The sequence below is a fragment of the Larimichthys crocea genome, chromosome XV (assembly GCF_000972845.2).
Source record: "Larimichthys crocea isolate SSNF chromosome XV, L_crocea_2.0, whole genome shotgun sequence".
Lineage (NCBI taxonomy): Eukaryota > Metazoa > Chordata > Actinopteri > Sciaenidae > Larimichthys > Larimichthys crocea.
In genome coordinates this window covers 7061188-7085330 of record NC_040025.1, presented here as the reverse complement: position 1 = coordinate 7085330, position 24143 = coordinate 7061188, and the positions used below count along the sequence as shown (strand labels likewise).

Sequence of the window (24143 nt, the reverse complement as noted above, 5' to 3'; positions counted from 1 at the left end):
AAAGACAACAGGAGTTCAATCTGGTGGGTACATAGTCAACAAATGAAGGCCAGTCCACTAACTATGCAGGAACACATCACTAAATTAAAAAAACACCTTGATGACAGTGTGTAAAAAAAGAACATTGTAGGCAGCGTAAAAATAGACGGTTTATATTAACAGTATTAAACTGTGTGAACAGATGAAGCTAATAAAATGGCCATAGAGTTTATTTTACTCTCAAATCCATCTGCCTGACTTTATGTGGACAGTAGGTACTATCAATGTACAATTTCAAAAACCTCAGGTGTGCAATATTCCAAAAACATGATTCAAATTTCAAAAAAAGCTCTGATTTCATTCATCTAGATCAGTCCTGTCAGGTTACATCCTGTCAGTCACATGCTCAAAAACAACAACAAAAACACAGCTTGAAGAAAATAAGAAACAAACTGAAATGGTTAGATGGTTTCCAAGTAAAATACATCCATCCATCCATTATCTGTAACTGCTTATCCTCATCAGGTTCACGGTGGAGCTGCAGCCTATCCCAGCTGACTTTGGGCGAGAGGCGGGTACACCCTGGACAAGTTGCCACAGTGGGCACATAGAGACAAACAACCATTCACACCTATGGACAATTTAGAGTCACCATTATTAAGAAAGTGCTTGTTTTTGGACTGCAAGAGAGTCAGGTACCTGGAAAGAACCCACGCAGACACGGAGAGGACATGCAAACTCAAGCCCCAGCTGGGGTTCGAACCAGGAACCGTCTTGCGGCGAGGAAAACTAACCACTAACTAACCAACCACCGCACCACCGTACCACCCCTTAAGTAAAATATCTTAATGTTATAAATTCAGTTGATTTGTATTAATATTACATATTTAGGGGTTAGATTTTACACATATCATCAGTATGCGGTTGCTTCTAAAAGTTCTGAGCCTTTCTTTCCTTCCTTTCTCATATTTTGTCTTCCTCCAGCAGCATGCACTCTGGTCAGAAGAAGCTCCATCTTTATTGTACATTCACACTCTGCCATAACTCTGACATTCTGCTTGACATTCAGGTAGCATAGCAACATGACAACATGCCCCTACAGCCTGGTGTGAGAATATAGATGCTTTTTGAAAAGGTTGACAAGAGAGAGAGAGAGAGAGAGAGAGAGAGAGAGAGAGAGAGAGAGAGGAGGAGGAGGAGGAGGAGGGGTGGAAAGTGTAGCCCTCCACAGATTTGCTTCTTCTCCTTTTCAACCCCACTCTAGAATCCCATTTGAAATTTAAAGCACCTTTTTGTGTTTGAAAATACCTTAACACACGCTGCCATAAATACTGCCCAAGGGGAGAGAAGGCTTCGGTTCCTCCTGCCTACTTGCATGATTCAACAGGGATGAGCTGCTATAATGGAAGACACACACATGCATGCATACTATATGTGTACACACTCGGTATATGACAACATACCTAAATTATATATAGAATAATTCATAGACAGCACATATATAAGAATGTGTATGTCAGTCACACATGTAAGTTTTGGTATTTACTGTACTGTATATATGAATACATGCAGTATGTATTCACTCATTGTCCACTCTTGTATGCATTGTATTGATTCTGTATGCATAAGGAGAGAAACAAAAATACATGATTTCTATTGTAAAATGTGCTGGAAAAAACTCAGCACACATAAAACATGGAATACTGGTCAGAGGGGTTATGTAAATGCATTTTTTTTTCTACCACAGAGTCTAATTCATAATTCATAAAGATTAAAGATGAATTTCATATGAGGCTGTGCTGTGTTCGATTGGCCCTTCTCCCCATTAGAAATGCTATAGCCCAAAGAGCTTCTCCTTTCTCAATGATTAGAGGGAGACCAGATCCTGTCCCTCCTGACCAAATCAATACATCTCCTGATTTGATCCTGCCTGTTAGCCTCCATTTGCTGAGAGGAAAATCAGCTCAGGATGGAATATCACTGTCCCCGACACCCAGCCTCACTATTCACTTGTGTCAGTGAGGAAGCTCTTCCCCTTTCTCGCCACAACCACAACTACTATGTTATCGTCGTTTCATTTTCAACGTGTAGGGCGAATGTTATTTTACAGTTTACATGCATGTTATTGCGATGTGACAATTCTGTAACTCCCATGACTCAAATCAAAAACACACGTGTCTCCAAACGTTATCTGTATGTTGAAAAGTTATCTAGTCCAATATGTGTTTTGTAAAAATAAAAATAAAAAATCAAATGAATGAATTCAGCCATGTTCTCATCATCAAGTCAGTTATCAAATGTCCTGCAGTACAGTTTGTATGTAGTTTTACTCAGCTGTGGACAATAACTAAGAACATGGACACGTGCACTATAGTACAGATTTGAGATTTTTTTTTTTATTATTCCCACAGATTAGAGGAAAATATTGTAGATTTATTCCACATTTATTTTACTAATTTACAAACTGTATAAATTAGATTTAAAGATTTCAATTGTTACAGATTTATACTATATAAAGTATTTCAAATTAGCTCCACCTAGAGCAGCTACAACAGTAAAATACTGATTACACATTACTGCATCAGCAATAACATTACAGTGATATCATAGTAATCACATCTTATATGATAGTGTAACACTAACAGCATGAGCAGTGCAGTTTGCTGATATAACCGAAGAGGATTTTACACATCAAAGTGTGCACGGTGTGCTAAAGTAGTGACACTCTGTTGACACAAGTCTGAAGTGAACACTGTCAGATTAATGTAAGACCGCAGCAGCACAGGCTTTTACACTTTCCCTCAGTGACTGTGACATTCATCAAACGCACACCTATAGCTCATCGTCTCACAGCAGTCTGAGCGCTGCTTGTTGCTTTCACACAGACGTACAAACACAGTTACACACAACTTAAGTTGCATTGTTTTATATTTACACAATGGGGTTACATTACCTTATAAATAGGTACTACATTTAATGAATATAGAGCAGATGAGACAACAAGAAACGATGATGTTTGTTTAGACGAACACAGAGGAAGAGACAGAGAGAGGACAGGGAAACAGACATTTAGGTAGACGTACTGTAAGGGCAGATCAGATACACTGCTGCAGGGATGAGGCACTTTTGTAGGCCTAAGTCAGCATGGACCTGGTTCCCTCAACAAAACAAAAGGATTCTTCACCTTTGGATTTTGGATTATTTGGAAAATAAGATAAACAAAAGTTTATAATGCTTTGACATATGAGGCTTAAATGCAATCAGAAACAGCTCATTACAACACTACTACAAATGAACAACACGACTTAATGCCTCTGACAACTTCTGCAGTCTCATTTAAACACTCCAGCCTTTTTAAAGACACATAAAAGCTTCAGTGCAGCATTTACTGACTCGTGTTACGTCGTAAAACAAAACTGAAAATCTCTAAAGCTCAGACATCTGATCTACAGCCCACTGAAGTGCAAAGATGCTTACTCATTTCTGAGTTTCAGCACTCATGCCTGCAGCTCTTTAGACAAATGATGTCTTCCACAACAGTCCCTTGGACAGTGATGTCCTGTGTTAGATGATTTGTTGGAGCGTTCATACACCCCCACCTCCTCCATGTTAACTGTAAACCCATTAAAGGCTTTCCCATCAAACTTTAAGATAAAACAAAAAAGGCTCAAAAAGTGCCTCATCTTCCCAGAAAGCAACAGCAGGCCACTCCAGACTTTATCACCGACTCCGTGATGCAATTAGCCATCACGGTGGTGCAGCTGTGGTTCTGCTGATTGTATTAGAGAATCAGTGATGTCTTTCTGGACAAAACCCCAGAGATTGAGAGAGGGATGCTCGCAGAGCCCTAAAACACAATAAAGACAAGTGGCAAAAACCCACAGAGTGTGTGTGGCTCTGCTCTGAGAAATGAGATTTTTTGTTGTCGTGGGTTAGTTTTTCTTTTCTTGCTGTGCTTTTACAGCCCAGGGGTCGTTATCTCTCAAACACAGGGAGAAAGCAAGAGTCGACTTCAGACAATGCACATGCACACGCACCGCCGCACTCACAAAACTTCCAGAAGGACGCAGGGGGATTGCTGTGAGGAAGCCCCCGGGGGTGAGGTGACTTTTGACACGGACAGCAACATATCATACCCCTGAACACACACACACACAGATCAGGCGTCACAACCACCATCCTCACCCACCCCTGGGGGACACAGAAAGAGAGGCAGGCTGGGGAGATAAGCGCTGACACTGCTGCCTTTACCCCCCCTCCCACACCAACACCACATCTTTCTCCTCTTCATTCAATTCAGACCAACCCCTCCACTTCCCCTTGTTCCCAGTACGCCTGCCCAGTGTAGAGAGCGTCTGCCAAGTAGAGTGTGTGTGTGTGTGCTATCTGATCAATCTGTGGCACACACACACACGCACACACACACACACACACACACACACACACATAGAGGTAAAAGCCATTTTGGCCCCTGAAAGCCACTCCATCCAGGGACAACAGACCCCCCTCAGAGAGGCCACGGCTAAAGTTTACAACAATAGGGTTAGAGTAATTAGAAAGGCACTTCCCTTCTGCAAGAAATACTGGGAAGAGAGGAAGGGAGGGGGTAAGCAGAGAGTACAAGAGAGAGGGGGAGAGAAGGGGGAGGTAGATGTGGAAGAGCGACAAAGAGAGTGGCCACAGAGTTGAGCTGTAGATAGACCGAGAGAAAGAATCTGAAGCAGAGAAAGAGGAAAAAGAAAGAAACAGGCCCCCAGAGTACAGCTATAACCCTATCTATTCACTGCAGAGGTTGTAAAGATGGAGGAACAATCAAGGTGGAGAGACAATGAAAAGATGGCCGGAGGGCAGGGAGAGATCACTCTGCGGTCATGACATGTGAGAGGAAAGGTTTACTGCTACTGAGCAATGAAGCATTAGAATATTAGATCTGAGTGAGAGCTGTTAAGGATTCATCCATCAATATTCCCCCGACAAGGAAACCCTCAAAAAAAACCTGCTGCTCAACCAGAAACACACCCACTGTGTACAGATTTCACTTCAAACTGCACACGCTGAATTCAAAATGTGCTTTTGGGACTTTTGCTTTGCTAATTAAACAAAAGTGCTTCTTTGACTTAAAAAATGTGTTTCAAATCCACCACAGCCCACTTTGTTTCCTCTCAGGGTGACCAGTAGCCCAAGATCAGATCTAATTACAGAAGTCAATCTCAGTGCTATCAGCAGGATGAGGCTCAGATTAGGACCGGACCATATGGCTTGTTGGGGCAACTGTGGTTTATACATAGCACTGTGGGGTGAAGTTAAACACACACACACACACACTCATACACACACACACACACACACACACTCATACACACTTACAGGAACTTTGGCTTACTCACACCACATGAGGAGATCTGAGTTAACCCATGCCGTCAGTCCAATATGTCGATGCGATGATGCCATCGGGAGGCATTTTAAAATTGACATACTTTAAAATGAGACTTTACTTCCCCATAACAATGATGAGTCATTTAATGGATTAAATATGAATCATCACTAAAACTTCATTTGGAATTTGACAAACTACTACTAGTGCTTCCATCAGCCATGTTTAAGTCTCAGTTCAGACGTGCTCTTTTTATGTGAACGTGGTGGAAATTCAACACGATGCCCGATATAAGCACCACGTCTACATAAAAGTAGTTAAGTTAACTCTCACTACACTACCTAAACAGAGCAGACATTAGCTGGTGAACATAATAAGAAAGAGCTGGCAGAGAAGTAAAACAAAGCTGAAAAGAGAGCAGGAGACGTAACTGCAAATCAAGTGATTTTAAGACTGTGTCTCAGTTTAAGACGTGGTTAAGTGAGCTCACTGGTATATTACATATGGAGAAACGACATGGTCGACAAGCTTAATACATTTTCGGATATATGGCAGCCATTTCTGGTGCATCTTATGACACTGACCCTGACCAGCAAGGAAGTTCATAGAGTACCATCCACCTTTCATTGTTTAGTGCTTGTACTAAGATGCCAGTGCCATGGGCACAGCAAAATACAATTAATACAATGTCAGTTCTAAACAATCAGTATTGATTGATTATGCATTGATTGCAACATACCTTGGAAAGACTTACATATACTGGGAAAAGAAAACAGTTTGTTAAAGTATGGAAACCTTTTTTGTAATTTTTAGAGGATGAAAATGTTGCATTAACTTGAAGATCATTACTACTGCTGCCGTTATTTATTGTTTTTGTTCACTTTACACTTATACAATATTTGCTATTGCTGTGGCCATTGTTACTACTATTGTTACTATATGTGAATACTTATATGTTGCTAGTTAATTCAGCACTGCAACAGAAGCTGTTGTTTGTAGCTTTTTTTTCACTGCTCACAAGTGAACAAAAAATCTCAAATATCAAAGTGATTGATTTGAGTTGATAAAAAAAAAAAATCATGTTAATAAACACAAGAAAGGTTAATCATCCAAGTGTTGAAAGAATATTTTTTTTAAAACAGAGCCTCATATTTTCACACCAAGTGTGCACGGACAAAATGTTTTAGGAATGAAATAAAAAGCTTAAGACGAGCTTGCTTGTCTTTGTCTTCATTGCCTTTGAGGCTTCTTTGTGTGTATCTGTTGTGTAACTGTTGATTAGTGTGAAACACGCATCAGGAATGTGTATGGTGTTACATGAATCATGTCAAATGTGTACAAACAAAACGGGACACCAAACTTTGGCTTTCCACAGAGCGCCTTTGACTCATCATATACGCCTGTGCACTGTCGGGGTACTGTCCTGACCTCCACTCTCTATGGTCATTTATTAAGGCTTCAAATGAAAAACACTCTCCCCTTCCTTCATACCACTATCTCTACCAGGACATAATCCATGTTTGAAAAGAGAGAGAATCCGTCCACTCTGTCAGCATCTACATGTGTGTGTGTGTGTGTGTGTGTGTGTGTGTGTGTGTGTGTGTGTGTGTGTGTGTGTGTGTGTGCGTGTGTGTGTGTGTGTGTGTGTGTGTGTGTGTGTGTAAATCAGACAATCAGCTACATCAGGATTTATGTCTACACATCGCTAAGGCCTTTAATATAAGCCTAAACCCTGAAAGTGTCTTGGCAGATGTTTTTCTCCCTGCAGGTTGGAGTTGTTGTTGATTGTGTTTACACCTGCGCTTGCACAGAACAAGAGTTTACTCATATGAAACCACAGTCCAACTGATAAATCACCTCCTTTGGCAAAAAAGATACGGGAAGGCAGAAACAGTGTTTTGCAGGAAAAGTTAGTGGCATAAATAATGAGTAAATCCTGGCTATGCCTGTTTGGCCCTGCAGTTGGAACGAGGCTAATTAGTCCTTAAGGGAGAAAATCACATTTTGAGAAGAAAATGAATGATCTCACACTAATACAATGCAGTGATAACAGGCGGGGCAAAAAAAAAAAAAAAACCTAGAGTGAAAGGATAAAAACAAGAAACAAGTGATGCAACAGCAGCTAACACACTTCAGAGAGAAAAACAAAACAGAAGAATACAGTTACATACCGTAAACGGAAAAACTCCTCCATTTGCAAGATGTGTGTGTGTTATTGACGGGCAGAGTTTACATCAGAGAGCAAACAGATGCAGAGAGACAAGACAGAGAATCCAGATCAATAATGGGAGAGGGGTCACTGACTCCAACACACACACACACACACACACACACACACACACACACACACACACACACACACACAGAGTGCCATTAATAATGTCATAAAGTCCAGGAAGAGAAAGACTAAATCATGCACATTAATGAAAATTGTCACACAAACATTACAGGGCTGAATTATGAAACTCTCTGCTGATTCAAATCATTTCATGAATGTGCTTCGGTACGCGCATGTTTGTTTCTGTCCATTATCGTTATGGAAATATTAGGAGTTGGTTCACGAGATGAGCAGTAGGTGGTGGCAATTCTCCAATCAGAATACAAGGCAACAAGACATACATAAAAGAGCGCCAGTCAAACTCTAACCGATGAGAAACGATGCAGGATGGAGATAAAACGTGTGTCTGTGTCGTATTCATGTGGGGAAGGTTCCATCAGACCTGTGTGGAGTGATCATGGAGTACAGAGCCATGACAGCCAGCTGCTCCGTCCTGTGACTTAAACATCATAATGTCATGTCTGATTAAAAGTATTAACTGTTACTATGAGATTGTTTCCTCCTAATTTTCCAGTGTTGTACCCTCATTTTCTTTCCTTCCTTGTGTGTGTGTGTGTGTTTCTCTCTGTTTGTGTGTGTTGCTGGGTGTGGCCTCTGGTTCCTCTCTCACCTGCCTGATCACCTCACCATCTGCTCCTCGTCATCCAACCCATGCAGTACAAAAGAGCAGCTTCACCTGATCGCTCAGTCTTCCTGGGAGTAACAACATTTTGTCTGACTTTATGTATTTTTTATTTTTTTGGAAGATGTTTAATGATTTGTGCTAACCTTGAATCTCCTGTGCCTCAGGATATCTACCAACTCTTCACCAGCCTTGTCTCAGCTTCAATCCTGTTTCTGGATTCTTGCCATCACCAGCCCCGCACCGTTTTGGATTCCCTCACTGCGAGATCTCAACCTCCCCCCCACACTATCACCTCTGGTTATCAATAAACTGTTTAAACTCTTTTTGGTCTCTGGCTTCTGTTTGCATTTTGAGTGCGCTAACGTTCCCCGTAACATTAACTCTTCACAGGAAAACAGGAAAAAAAACACCTCGAGCAAGCAAATTTTTTTTTTTTTTGTAATTCGCCCTTCACATCAAACTTTTCTAATGGGACATATGAACGCTCACCACACAGCTAATGCTCAACAACAGTTCAGTACATACAACTACAAGCATCGCCGCAGCGTTCAGTGCTGCGTCTTGAGATCAGTGGCAGATTCAGTCTGTTTCTGATTCAAAGGTGTTCGGCACAGTACAAAGAGTACAAGCTCCTGTTTATACTGTACATGTGCTGAACCCCTCTAGCTCACATGCATGTGCGAATGTGTGGAAGAAAGCTCTTGAGACATGGGATCAGTTTGGAGAGGAAGCCATGGTAACACATCACTGTCACGATGAGAGCCTCAGGCCTGGCTGCACACACACACACACATATATATATAACACATTAAAATGTAAAGAAATGTACACAACACACAAGAATGACCAAGCAGAAACTTTACAACCAATTAAGGGCGTCAATATGCTTCTGTAGGTTTGACAACATGATCCAAGTTGGTTTATTTGCCTTATTGAGACTTTGTGCATAAAGTGTGCGCCCTAACCCTTTTCCATAGATGTGATAATGGGATTCATCGCTTCGCCTCTTCCCCCTTTTTTTCTCTCATCCCTCCTCTTGTCCTGCACGCCATCCATTTAAAAAGGAAGGCACTGCATTTAAATTACGCAGGCAGTTTACTGTAAGAGTCCACCAGGGAAATCGAAGAAGAGACCATTTAAATGAGAAAAGGGGGGGGGGTGGTGGTGGGTGAAACAGATTATGGGAATAGCATAGATGGAAGGCAAAGTACGTAGAAAGATGTGATGATAGAGGCGGGATGGTGGGAGGACGCGGAGGTGGAGTAGTGAGTGAGTGAGTGAGTGACATAGAGTAATAATAGGGGGGGGGGGGGGGGGTGGGGGGGGGAATGAAGTGAGGGAAAGAAGGGCAAAGGGGTCAAGAAAGAATAAATTTGAATTAAGAGGTGAGCGAGAGGAGAGAGAGAGAGAGAGAGAGAGAGAGAGACTTCACTGTCTGTCCTCTGTCCTTGATTTGTTTTGTTGTCAAAGATAGAGAAGCCGTTTGCCATCTCTCTCTGTCTCTGTCTCTCTCTCTCTAAGTGTGTGTGTGTGTGTGTCTCTCTTTCCCTCTCTCTCTCTCTCTCTCTCTCTGACTCTCATGTTGTTTCTGTTGACCACGCCGACCGCCGTTCTCTCCTCTCCTTCACTGATGACAAACAAGCCCAGGCAATCCTAGAATGCTCTTTGTCATCCCTGCAGTGGAGGACTGGTGCGTTTGGCTATTTACATGCAAATGGAGGCTCACCCCCTCCATCCCACACACACACACACACACACACACACACCTTCCATCACCCCCCTCTCTACTCTCATTCATTTTGTCCTGCATTGTGTTCACTTCATTTCAGAGGTGTACTTACTAGAGTGTGTGTGTGTGTGTGTGTGTGTGTGTGTGTGATGGGGGGAGAGTATTAAGGGGTTCCCCATCACTGCAGCCACACATTTAACTGCATTGAATCTGAAACAACCCACGGTTACACGCTAACATGTGTACTACAATTATTCAGAGCTCTGCACTTTGTAACCTCGACAGATTTCATCATAAATCAGTTAAATGGACTTTTGGGGGAATTAATCCTATAGATTAATGAATTCTATAGATTATAATCCATAATAGCAAAACAAAAACATGTTTTTAGACTTGCAGAGAGAGTTGTTTTTTTTTATTCTGTACTAGTGGTTCATCTCCAAAATGTTGGACCTGACCACAAATGCACATTAATTTTTAAAAATAAATGGGACGTGAGCACAGTCACATCTTCAATTCAAATAAACCTGAGAATAATTAAACCCGGTCCAGAATCCGGTGGACCTGAACAGTCCATAGAGATGAATAAAGTCTGCACCGCTCCACTGCACTCCTGTAAGGATTTGTTTGTCTGTATGTACATACATGATTAATATGATTACAGCTGTATTATACAGTGTTATCAGTCATTCATTAGCTGCTGTTAATTGTTGGTATTAATACATATATTAATAAGCACTTAACTTTCATATATCTCCTTACAGTGACATTATAGTCTGTTATAAAACATAAATGCTAAATGGGGTGGATAAAAAGTGGAGCGGGCACATGTCTCATGTCCAACATTGGCTGATATTTAAGTACAAGGGGAGCGAGGTGAGGAGCTGTATTAGTGGATATCATAAATGATTCAAACGCAGGAGTTCATTTCTCCTCCATCAGCCTCGATGAAAGACTAAACGTGAACCAGCTGCAGCAGCAGTACGGTGTGTGTCCAGTCTTCTGTGACATCTTTTCCTTCAGCATCCTCTGCACTGAAGTTACTCATGACTCCTGTCGACATGTGTACTCTGACGATGATGGACAGCTTAACTTGTAATACCACAGTGGCTTAAAGGGCGTGTGGAGTTTTTGGCAGGTCTCCATTATTACTGTAGAAAAGTCTATTTCTTGTTTCCATTTAGATCATGAACTCATCAGACAGATGACTGTTCCCACAACGTCACTGACCAAGAATAAGTTGAGAAGACACCTGAATATGAAGCTACAGCCAGTTGGCTTAGCTCTGAATAAAAACTGGAAACAGCTAATCCGGCATTGCCAATGTAGTCCTTCACGTAACATGACGTTTACTGTACACCTAAAATACATTTTCACAGAGCCAGAATAGCACATGTTTCTACCAAGCAGCAACGTCTGTGGCTGTGAGCCTCAGCTCCACCCATGCTCCACACCTTTCCCCAGTTTTAGACAAGCAGGGTGGCGACACCACGCTGAACTTCACAGCAGCTCTTCAGAAACCTGTTGGTGACGTCACGGAGATTAGGCCCATGTTTTATACCGTCCATGGTTCCTGCATGTTTCCTGACTCTGTGCTAAGCAAGGCTAACTTCATATAGCAGAGTGGTTTCAGTCTGAGCATCACTCTCACTCTGCAACTGCAACTATTCCCGCTCGTATCGTGCAATAAATAAAATTACAGATCAGTTTATATATAATTTTTATATAATAATAATTAATAATAATAATAATAATAATAATTAAATAATATAATTTAAAGAAAATATGTCATATATAATAATAATATAATAATATATATTTTATCATGGTCATATCTATAAGTAAAAGGTTTACATTGCATATAGAACTTTTATTTTTATTTAGTCTATTTTGTCTATCTTTATTTATCACTCAGTCATCCACTCATGTTTCTTCTACTTGACTCTTGAGCTGCCGTAACGAGTGAATTTCCCCGGGGAGGGATCAATGAAGTGTATCTCATTTCAACAAGGAAGAAAAAAAGAGTATTTCCCAAAATGTCCAAAACTTAAAATTGCTGAAGAAATGAACACACGCAGATACAAAAACAAGTAGGCGAGAGGTTCTTCAGTTAGGACCCGTCGCTCCTCGCCTGCTTCTGCTCCTTCCTTCAAACCATTACTGAGGCACAAACAGGCCATTATACCAGACAGCAGACATGATTTCTCTCCCTCTCTCTCTCACACTCAGCACACAGCCCCACTGCTTCCTCTCCCTGTGAATGAAAGAGGAAGTGCAGAGGAGACTGAAGTGTAAAGAGTCCTCTGTCTCCTCCGTCTCTCTCAGACAGGAGTGACACCACAGCCGACAACAACAACAACAACAACGACAGTGACAAGCGGCGCTGCCGAATTATTCATGAGGGCTGAAGAACGCAACCGCAAAGGAGCTCAGTGTCTACAAAACTCACTCACTCAGCAGCCTGTGTGTTTTCAAAGCCGCCCCGTTCATGATGTACAACCCCAAACTTACACCCTCCGAGAAGAGATTTCCCTCTCAATGGCGCCCACCTGGTCTGAGAAAGGAAGGCGCCAAACTAAAGAGTCAAGTATCAAAGTGCCTATTCTCTAACTTGGTTGAAAAGTTTGCAGTTTGTCACAAGCGGCACTGTGTTGCAAAACAAGACAACTTTGTGTGACACCTGAGCGCATACAAAGCGTCTGTTAAAACACTGTGTGCTGCTGGGAGACGTGTTCCACATCCATTATGAGGAGATAAACAAACTTTGTCTCCAGTCACTTTTGACACAGTGAGACTTTGGGAAAGTTCGGAAACAATACTTTCTCCCAGAAACTGCATTTCATAGAGAGAAGAGCCTGTTCCAACAAAAACACCTGTTATCTCTCATCTCCGAAAGACGACTGAGCATCCCTTATCGTAAAACTGCATTTAAATGACCTGTTATTGCTCTAATTATGCTTCAGGGGTTTATTTGTTTGTTGAAGAAAGGAAGTTCAGTGTTTTGCTGATGCCGCCTTAAAAAGCTCCGGGTCTCTGCTGCTGCCATCTTAGAAATAATAGAAATAAGTTTATTATGTTTTCTTTTTATCTCACAGCAAGTTGATATGAAATGTGTTAAAGAAAACTCATCATAAACATCTCTCCACACAACTATAACTGCTGTAAATCATTGTAAATGGGGTTAATATATATTAATCGATATATATATATATATCTTAATATTCAGTGCAAAAACCACCAGAGAAGTAAATGATGTGTGGATTGAACATCATTAAAGGACAGGTTAACATTTACCAAGACTCCATTCAAACTGGATTTATTTCTTTAGAGTTGATTTAAGTATTGCCCGCACTGGTCAGTGATTTAACGTGTATGTGATCCACAGTAATAATTACATAATTACAATTACAATTAAAAACTATATCAGTGTTTAGCCATGCTAAAGATGCCAGTCAATCAACTGAAATGTAACAACCAGATGGATGACCGTCAAAAGTAGTATATCAACATCGACAATATTGTGCAGGAATTCATGGTTCCCAGAGGATGAATCCTCCTAACTTTGACTTTTTTCGCTGTGTGTTTAGTTCTAATTAACAAATGTTAGTATGCTAACACACTAAGGTCAGATGGTGAATATGGTAAACATATTTCATCAGGGAATTTTGATTTAAAATGAGAGGAGGATCAAATCAACTTTGGCTGAACAAAAACTGTTTTTGTCTGAAACGAGGACTGTGGATTTTGTCCTCCATCTCATATATTGGACATCAGGGCCGAGATTAATTATTGGCCAGCATGAGCAGGAGAAATGACCAAAAACCATTTTCAGGTATGTTTGGGTGTGACAGTAACAATATAACCTCAATACCACAGTCATGTGATGCCTACTGCTGGGCTGATCACTGCAATTTTATTTATGGGGTCAATCTAATGTTATTCCATTGCTCAATGTGACAGACTCAAATCAAGGCATCATGTGCACAGCTCACAACATGCTATGATAGCTAACAATAACTGTTTTCAACATGAATAACCACGAAACATCAGGGATACATTGCTTTTTCACCACGGTGAGTTTGATTTGATTGATTGATTGATTGAAGGGTTTATTTCAAATATGCAAAAAATAAAAATAAGGCAAAACATTTAAACATAGAAATACATATTCAAAAAGGAGTGAGAAGAAAAATAACTTATAAACTCTTTAAATAATGAGTCACAATACCAAGCTTCCTTGCAACTTGTTTAAATATTCCTGATACTTATAGATAAATAGAATATATCCCTGACTTTGTTTACAAAGTTCAAATCCATACCGTCACAGCTCTCTGTGTGAGTACTGTATTACAGCAGACTTTTAAAAATATGAACCCGTCAGTTGTTCAGAGTCAGTTGTTCTTCTGGACTGAAGTAGCAGGGTTAAGGGGCTGCAGATCTCCAAGTCAAGACCCTGCTATGGTGCACCATGCTGGGGGCATGACTCCCCTGAAGCTCCCTGGAGACCCCACGGGGTTGAATCTGATTAATGTGGGTCAGAGGGAGTGTATGTGTCTATGTGTGTGTGTGTGTGTGTTTGAGACAGTCCACACTCAGACAGCCTTTGGGGTAATAATGAGAAATGGACCTATTTCTCAAAGTAGGCAGTGGAGCATAAACAGGGACACATACAAACACATGAAACATGAACGTCCAACCACACACCAGCATAAAACGTAGAGTCACACAAACACACACACCGGCATAAAACATGCAGTCATGCACACAAACACAAGGACACATTTTACAAAACAAAATCTGAAGCCTCAGATACACACAGCATATCTGTGTGCATATTGTGTAACAGTAACAGTGCCCCCGCTGAGCTGCTTGCAGCGCGCTTCCACCGTGTTTGCTGTTACTACCATCCTGCCTCGTCTATCCCAGTGACTGAGCCCATGAATACTGCATGGCTTTCCTGAAAGCACGGGGCCCTGTGGAACTAGCAGACAAAGTGTGCGGGTTCCTCTGCAGGTCACTGTGCCACAGCGTCTCTGCTCTATATTTACTCTACATGGTCCCGACTGTGAGTTTGTATGTTCTCGTGTGTGTGTGTGTATGTAGGAGGGTGGGGGGGTTGAATGGGTGGATGAGATGCAGGAAGGTGATGTTTGTGCGCATATTTATGTGAGAATCTGGGCGTGTGTTTATGTGTGTCTGGGGGTGGTGGTGGGGGGGGGGAGTGTTTGTGTGCACATGAAGGTGAACGCGTACCTATGCGTGCGTGCACTTAGAGGTGTGTTTATGATTGTTTTATGAACCTGGGGATTCAAGTGTGTGTGCGTGTGTGTGTGTCTGTATGGAGGTGAAATAATACTCATTTCCTGGTAATGTCACATGTTTGCCTGCATGAACCAATGCTCAGGCTGCATGGAGAATGTATTCAGTGTACCAGAAGAATCATGATGTCTCACACTGGGCAGGGGTGGGGGAAGGGTGTGTGTGTTTGTGTGTGTGTGTGTGTGTGTGTGTGTGCATACATGTGAGAGAGACAAAGATGACCAAACACTAGCTACATACAATATGTGTGCCACATTTCCCATTTCCCTGTTGTTAGGGGTGGGGGCTGCAGCTCTTTCAGTGATAATAGCAGGGAATGCAGACAATGGTGAAGGTGATTCAATAAACAACCCAGATGCTTCATTCTAAAACAGAAAATACACACACACATATACATGTACACACACACACAATATAGGTGCACAATGAAAACCTCCTTTGCAGAACTTGACATATGGCGCACACAATTTCCCTCTCAATTTCAGATCCAACTCCCACAGACGTCCTCGCACGCCGGCAAATTGCCACACCCCCCCCCACCCATCCCATCCCTCCCTCCCTCCCTACCTCCCTCCTCCTCCTGCTCCTCTCTCCTCATCTTCCCATCTCTTCATCCCTCCCTCCCAATTCACTCCTCTTTCTGAAAGTCATCTGCTCGCTAAGCAGTAAGCAACATCGCGGACCGCTCGCAGAAATGAGAGTATACAAATGATTTGTGGCACAGGCGTCCCACTGGCGCCAGCCTAGATGGCTGCGAGGGGGAGAAGGGGGGAGGGGGGTCCCGGGTGGGGTGGGATAATGTCACTTCACCTTGTGTTTCTCTAGCAGGCCCATGATGATCATTTTTCCCCATTTTCATCGCAAATTTGTTTCGGGCAAGGGCTAGCGAGGGAAGAGAGAGAGCAAGAGAGCATAAGGGAGAGATGGTGGGTGAGAGCAAGGCCCCTCTGAGTGCGAAGCAGAACAAATGGGGGGGGGGGGGGGGACTAAACAAGAGAGATAGAGGAGGAGGGTATATATAAGGGGGGATGGAGCAAAGAGGAGAAGAGGTGGGGGCGCATCTGCACAGTGACCTTTTTCTGATCCAATCTCACTGATGAATCCTAATGAAGGACTTAATAAAATCACAGTTTACAATCTGTCTCTGCATCAAAGCGTGCAATCCAATTCAAAACACAGGCCCATCTACATTTCCAATATTGTTGCAAACCCATCAACCTCACCAACCCCTTCCCTGAAAAATAAAGTGAGCACATGTTTGTGTATGTGTGTGAAAAAACAAGGGGGAGAGGGAGAAATTGGCCAGGCTGGAGAGTGAGCGGCTGGCACATTTGTTCCAGCTGTAGCCTAATGTCACAACTCGTCATATTCATTTGGCCTTATAATGAGGCTAAAGTCAACAAGGTGCAGCATAGATGAGTGGAACTGCTGTCGCGGCTCACCGCTAAATGAACAGAGAGAAGTAAACAAGAGAGTAAAAGACACAAAGGACATGATACTGAGAGAGAGAACGACATGGGAAATCATTTCAAACTTGATAATGTACAGACCTGCCTTGAGTGCACACACACACACACACACACACACACACACACACACACATACACAGCGTCATAAGATTGCAATGACATTTCCCTGAAATCAAAAGGGCACACCTGTTACACTGTCAGTAAGCTCTGAGTCTGCCGAGTAAACAAGACAGATGGATAGATCAATGCAACGTTTGAATGTCTGTGAGTTGATGCAGTGAAGTGCAGGAGGAGAGGGGCCGGCTGCTGGAGAGCAAAACTACAGAAACTGTGGACCCCAAACCCTTCAAACTCAGTAAACACTCTGCAACAGTGACATCTGCTGGTGAGAAGTTACAATAAGAACAAGAGCAGAGAACACACACACGGGACTAAGATTCTACAAAACACACGCACACAAACAAAAAAAAAAAAACAGAATTTAGCTGATGTAAAACTAATTATTACACAAAACAAAGTCTAAAAAATAGCCCTGATGATGCCACTTTAGGTTTGACACAGAATAAGTTTCATCAGAAATCCTGAAGAGGTTTGACATAAGTAGGTTTTGTAGCAGAGGTGATATAATATCTTAGAAGAGTACGTTAATCTGGCACTTGTTAACTTGTACTTGGTGTTTTCCCAAATGAAGCTTTTTTACCTCATGATCCTTATGTCACATTATGTGCTGTCACGTGTTATGCTCTTTAGGCTGAGCAAACACCCAGAGGGGCAATGAAGATTTCATTCTTTCATTCATGCAGTCCAATAATCCGGCTTCACCTGACCACACCTAGCTGTGAAGGTGGATATCTACACCTGGAAGTGAAGATGAGAGGACAGCCTGCAGGTGCTGCAGCTTTTGAATACCTCGTTCTGTGCATACACCTTTATACACATATATAAACAAGCTGAAAGAGGGTTTTATCAAAAAAAAAAAAAAAAAATCAAAATGGTTTTATAAACCTGGTAGTACTGCCTTTTCTAAATAAATAAAAAAAAACAGAGCAGAACCCTTGCAGGATATCTGAGCAGGGTGGATGTTTGCAGACATGTTCACGTTCTTTGGTTGAAAAAGAACTCACAACTCCACTCTGCTGCCCCAACCGCCGCCTCCTCGCTACATCTGCACAGTGTATTAATGAATAACATAACTCCATCTGCACTGTATCCACAGAAATGGGATCGAAGCCACACTACCAATAGCACGGTATGGATCAGTGGTATCTCTGAGGAATAGGTGCATTGATTGGATATGAGATCTAAAGTGTGACTGCTGCCTGCATTTGAACAGCTGTAATTTCTCTCTGATTAGACTTCAGATTGCAATTACCTTCTGTATCGACAACACATGTTAATGAGAGTGTTTGTGCCAGAATCCCAATCTACACCAGCCGCACTGTGAGCATCTATGGTTTAATACGAATGTTTAGGTGTGAGGTATGTGCTAAATATTTGCTAATTCGGTGTGTGTGTGTGTCTCCAGAAGGCCTGAGTTGATCAGAGTGTGGAGCGACAGCTGTGCTACAAATCAGAGCCCATTTACTGGTGACAGAGTCATTAAAGCCTGCTCATCTCATAAAACACAATGCACATGGTCAAATACCATTCACTCCATTCACGCTCATAACTCAGTCTACTGGGCACACACACACACACACACACACACAATCACACACGCTAACACACAGAGCCACATGCACACACACACTCACAGATGCACATACAAACACACAATCTCTTGCAAAGCTAAACCGAGTGTGTCAATTGGAATGAGTATAGGGGGTGGTTAACTATATGTGTGTGTGTGCATGTGTTTGTGAAAGTGCAGTGATAACGACACAGAGGTAAAGATGGATATTTGCTAAAAGCACAGCAGCAGCAGCAGTAAATACTGTCACACTTTGTCGAAGAGTTGTTTTACGATAAGTGCACACCACAAAACACAGACTATCTGACTATAGCACAAATACACAAAATATACTAAATCTATGGAGATTCATGCAAACCTACAGCATGGATAATATATACATAGAAGTATAATCATACAACTATGATTTCTGCTGCCACAGCCAAACATCCTCTCTGCTCTGTATAATGCTCGAGCACAGACTTCATCCATCAGAGTTGGGCTGATGTTGAAAATATGATACAGTGGATCACATGAGTTAAGATGCAAATGCAAAATATATCCATACTGCTGCTGGGTACAGAATGACCTCACTTCAATAATGTCAACATTAAAAACCAAACAAAAAAAAACAAACTAAATGTTTTCTCTTGCTTTTTCTCCGCCACACTGAGCAGCACCTGGTGCTGAAGGAGAGCGTGGGTCAGCCTTCCCCTTCACAGATTTATACCCCGATCTGTGGATTAATGTGCCATAGGCAGGCACTGGGGTGTAAAATGCAGCTATCCTCAATCTGATCTGGGGTCAGCTGCTAGACACCCAGAAGGTCATCAACCATGTGTGAGCTTGCAGCAGCACCTAGGCTGTGTCAGTGCAGCAGCACCGTATGGACAGGAAGGAGCGATGCTGGTGGTACGGTCACCATTCTAATGTGTTTGTTTATTTCAACAATACGGATATATTAAATACCATGAGCATTTTTTTCTACAATTTTAGTAAAAATTAAAGGAGATTGAGAACATCTCTTGTTATTGTTGTTATACATATTATGCCCTTGAGGGGATCAGTAAGCAGCAGGCAAACTTTACTCAAACATTAGTAAGATATAACAGTGCAGTGCTCCTTTTCCTGCCTTGTTTCCATTGGTATCCGTTAGCCCAACTCTGAATTCACTGTTACTTTATTAAGTGAATAGAATAGAATAGAATAGAATAGAATAGAAAGTGAAAGAAATGGTTGAAAGAAAAAACTTGATGTTTTAAAGTGTGGCTAGCGGTGGAAGTGGTTAATCGCTGAATCCCTTGTTGTAATCGTGTGTGTTGAGTGATCGACAATTTAAAAAAGTTACAGAAACTTGTATTCTTATCAGGGGGCCCACCCTGGATAAGTCACCAGTCCATCACAGGGCGGACACACAGCTCATGCCCACATTCACATCAGTTAACCTGCATGTCTTTGGACTGTGGGAGAAACCCGGAAAGAACCCACTCAGACACAGGTAGAACATGCAAACTTCAAACCCGGAACCTTCTTGCTGTGAGGCCACAGTGCTAACCACTGCACCACCTTGCAGCCATGTGTATCATGATTTGGAAATGAATGTTTTTGTTTTTACAAATGTGTCTTCATATCCACAAACAAAAACCATGCAATCTGAATAAATGTTACACTCTTACAAATAAATCAACCTAAATAAATGTCAGCATTCAGCAGAAATATTCCCAGTTTCTTTCAAAACATTTATTTTTGAAAAGCTTCTGATATAAATGTAAATGTACAGATGGTCGAATCAGATCACCTGAGCTGATTAGGACTGGGTTAGATTTGTGGGTGGAATTTTCTAACTCGTTTCACGTCCTCCTGTCCACAAATGCATGATGCATGTAGGTGCTGATGGAAAACTGGATCATCTGGTGATTCATTAATGTGGGAAAGTATTTCTCTCAAAAACATCCAGTAGCTCATCAGTATCTATCACATACAGAAATCTGACGTGTGATCCTCTTCAACACCAGCATGACTTCATATATTGTATGAATTGTACTTGTATATATTTCTTACTTGTGAATAATTATCAACATTGTGTATATGAGCTACTGTGACAAGTGAATTTCCCCAGTGTGGAATCATTTAAGTCTAACTTATCTTTTCTTATTTCAGTTTAGTTGTATTTATTTGTGGATAGTAATTCTCATCATTCATTTACAAATCACAATCCACATGTGTAAAGGGACATCTAAAACAGCAAAGTCAAAATATAATGTTTGTTAAAATATTGATTCACTTGTGGGGCGAGGTAGATCTACACTAATTATTAACACTCGGTTCAACTTTAGAGAAATCTGACATCAGTCTATGTGAAGAGGAAAATGAAAAATGTTGTGCAGGGTCAAAAGATAATGGATTAGATATGTGCCACGACCAAATGAACAGGAGTGAAAGAGTTAAAAAATAAACATAGTAAAGAAATAAAGAAATGAAAAGATTCTGGCCGTTCTGACTGGCACTTAAAGGTAAGCTTCTTTCCACATTTTTATTTAAGAAATAATTCATAACAGTATTATTTATTCATGTATTTAGTTATATGAATCCCACTTTAACCTTTGTGCCTGTGACAGACAGCCTTCTTGACAGTGACTTATAGGGAAACTGAAAAGTCCAAATTAGAGGAAGCCTGTAGTTTATCAGTTGCACCGTTCACACTCATTCAACCCTCCTCTGTGGAGTAAACTGCTACAAAAAGAAGTATGTTTTGAAGACAGTTATGAGACAAGAGTTGATGCCACACATCAAATAAAGGGACGATGAAGTGATCTACTAAATCTTGTTTATATTTGTGGATCACGGAAGACACATTTGGCACAACCACTGACACTAATTTCTCTGCACAGTTCTCCAGGTTTCCACTTGAGCCTGAATCACTCTGACTTTACTGCCGCTTTTATCATCGTATCTACAGTTCTAGTGCATAATCCTTGTACGATCACACGTGATTCACATCTGGAGGGTGCACAAACACCCCAACCCCAAAACACACACACGTACACAGACTTCCTCTTGGTAAGGCATCTGTCTTACCTTTCTCAGAGAATTCACAATCCCTCATGGCCTGGTCACAGTCAGAGCATGTGAGCACAGCTATTGATGACCCTTTGACCTTGAGATGAAGAATTCGGCTGTACATCACCATGTGCCTGAAGACGAATCACAAAAAAGAAAACAATCAGCATTTCTTTGAAATATAAGTCATTATTGAAAGTCCTCAGCTCAGTAAAGCAGTTTTGTTTTCTCTAAATCATGAAATAAAATCAATTTAAATGATTTACATCACGATCTGCCTATGTAGCATTTATAAGCAGCATATAAACACTTAAGAAATGGTCAAACACACTATGACACTACACACTATGTACTACTTTTCATCTTGTGTAAAGTTTACATAAGTGACATAAAAAAGAAACCTTACCTCTTCTGACAAAAGTCTGAATAAACTTCCGCTTAAAAATGAGAAAACTTCTCAAGAAAGTTCTGTGTAACTTTTTTTCAAACACTTAGACGCTAAAATCCCCCTGAAACGCTCTAAACTTTTAAAAATAACTGTAGAGCCGGACAGCCGCCGAACACGATGACAGGACAACAAAAGAAAAAAAGTTCCTCTTTTCTTAAAGAATGCTGTCGGAGTGGTTTTGTTGCACTTAAGCTTTCAGGAAGAGAAGCAGTCACAATGCTTTCCTTTGAGGGGTGAGAGGGAGAGCAAAACAAGGGGGTCATACAAACCAAAATATAGCTGGGGGGCTTAAAATCCACCAAGCATCTGCCATGAAAAAGCACATTATACTTTTATTTTGAAAAACAGTTAGCTTGAGTGTAGTCTACAGGAAGAGACAAAGCACTAAAATGACCTTTTCAGGGTCTAAAATCAAATCAAATTTTAATTGACCTGGTTTATACTTAGACAAGAAATGTCTCCCACTGAAAAGACACTGAAGAATAAGTCCTGGCAGTCTGGAAGGAAAAAGTTCAAAGTGAATGTAGAGTGTCCTTTAGCAAACTGTTGTGCCCCAGGCAGCTCCAGCAGTCCCACACACAGTTCCCCATTGTCCTGCCTTGTGACTGTGGTGTATCTCCCCTCAGCCTGCTCCTTTCACACCACTGTTTTCCTCCGTGAGCTGGCCACACCGAAAGCAACACAGTGGCAAAAAGTCACAAGACCCACTTGAGACATGAAATTTTTAAAATCTCTAAAAAGATGAATCATCATAAATAGATAATCCCGTAAAATGTGTGAATGGAGCTATTCTCCACTCATGGTGACTGAAGATCCACAACACACAACCGTTCCCAGCCTATAAAATAAAAACGGTACAGTGGTCCAGCAAGTAACCCAAATAATAAACACTCACCTGGATTTTGTCAGTTTGAGTTCGTTGGGCGCTGCAGGAGGTGAAGGCAGGTGGGGGAGCTGCTGTGATTTCCCTAAACAAACACACACAGGAGAGCACCTGCGATTCAAATGCACGCCAGCATGTAAAATGAAACATTTGCCTGCATTTGAATATGGCAAAGGGGCGTCATACTGCTCTGTGTAAACCACCAGACTCCTTGACTCAAACAATGAGGAAAATAAAGTGACTTTGTTGAAATGAATGAAATGACGAGTCATGATTTCATTTCACAGACTACAGATCATTCTGGTAAAACGTGGCTATCTAGTATAGGTATCTAGTGTTGATATGAAGTAAGCAGCATAAATAGAAAACTCTCTTCAGACATTTACAGTAAACAGGAGCTGGTGGAGCTGGTTTCACTTTGACCGAGGCTCTCTCACTGTAGCGGAAAATGCCTGCCCTCATGTGGACAGAGGAGCGAGATGCAGCATGTCGGGGGGGAAAAAAGGAGAAGTATTACTTATCATCAAATAAGATGCAAGGGTCACAATGCAGAGGAAGTGTTTAGATTTGTGTGCTGTGCTTGTGGTTTGTAATCTTATAGCTACAGAACATCTGCTAGTGAGCCTGAAAAACATGACAGCAACTTTCTTTAAACTGATCAGTGTGTTGGACAAACATAAAGCAGAACATCACTGTGATTCTTTCACCACCTCCAGTTTTTTCTTCTTCTTCTTTTTCTCACTACAGATAAAAAGACTCCTGACCTCCTGGAAACACTCCACTCCAAATGACTTTTTTCTTTACATTCTGCAAAATTTGGGACCTAGTACGAATAGTATGGGTATTATTATATTATTATATTTTAAGTAAATGCAATTTTTGTAAAGAAAAATACAGTATGACTGTATTAACAATTCATTTGCCATTATCTTTTTTAGCTCAATCGTTCATACAAAATGTTAATAGAAAGTAAATGTGTTGACTTACTGTAATAGTATTGACAGACAGGCAGCAAACCCCCACATTAGAGAACATGTGACCAGGAAATGTTTTTGTTGTTTTGCTAGATTTGCTTAAAAGTTACTCAAAGTAATCTAATTTAGATCAACTCCTTAGTCGACTAATCAGAATGTGTTAACAGAGAGAAACTGTGAACAGTGGCACGCACTGGAAATGGAGCTAAATATGCTTCATCGGGTCAGGTCAGACTGTCACGGGTTACAGACGTTGGCCTAACAAGTGACCTCTCG

At 41.3% G+C, this 24143-nt stretch overlaps 1 protein-coding gene across 6 annotated transcripts in view; it reads right to left on the bottom strand.

Moving 5' to 3' along the window:
* myt1b (myelin transcription factor 1b) overlaps positions 1 to 21693 on the bottom strand; it is an 89976-nt gene extending 68283 nt beyond the window's left edge. For 5 of the 6 annotated variants that reach the window (XM_019255572.2, XM_019255580.2, XM_027288585.1 and 2 more), the window contains exon 1: positions 21581 to 21599. Coding sequence is in view for 1 of the 6 variants with exons in the window: in XM_027288586.1 (XP_027144387.1) it covers positions 21581 to 21692 (112 nt within the window). In the remaining 5 variants the exon portion in view is untranslated. Of the gene's footprint in view, positions 1 to 21580 lie in introns of all 6 variants that reach the window. The other variant, XM_027288586.1, reaches the window with a different exon arrangement.
* Positions 21694 to 24143: the final 2450 nt, after the last annotated feature.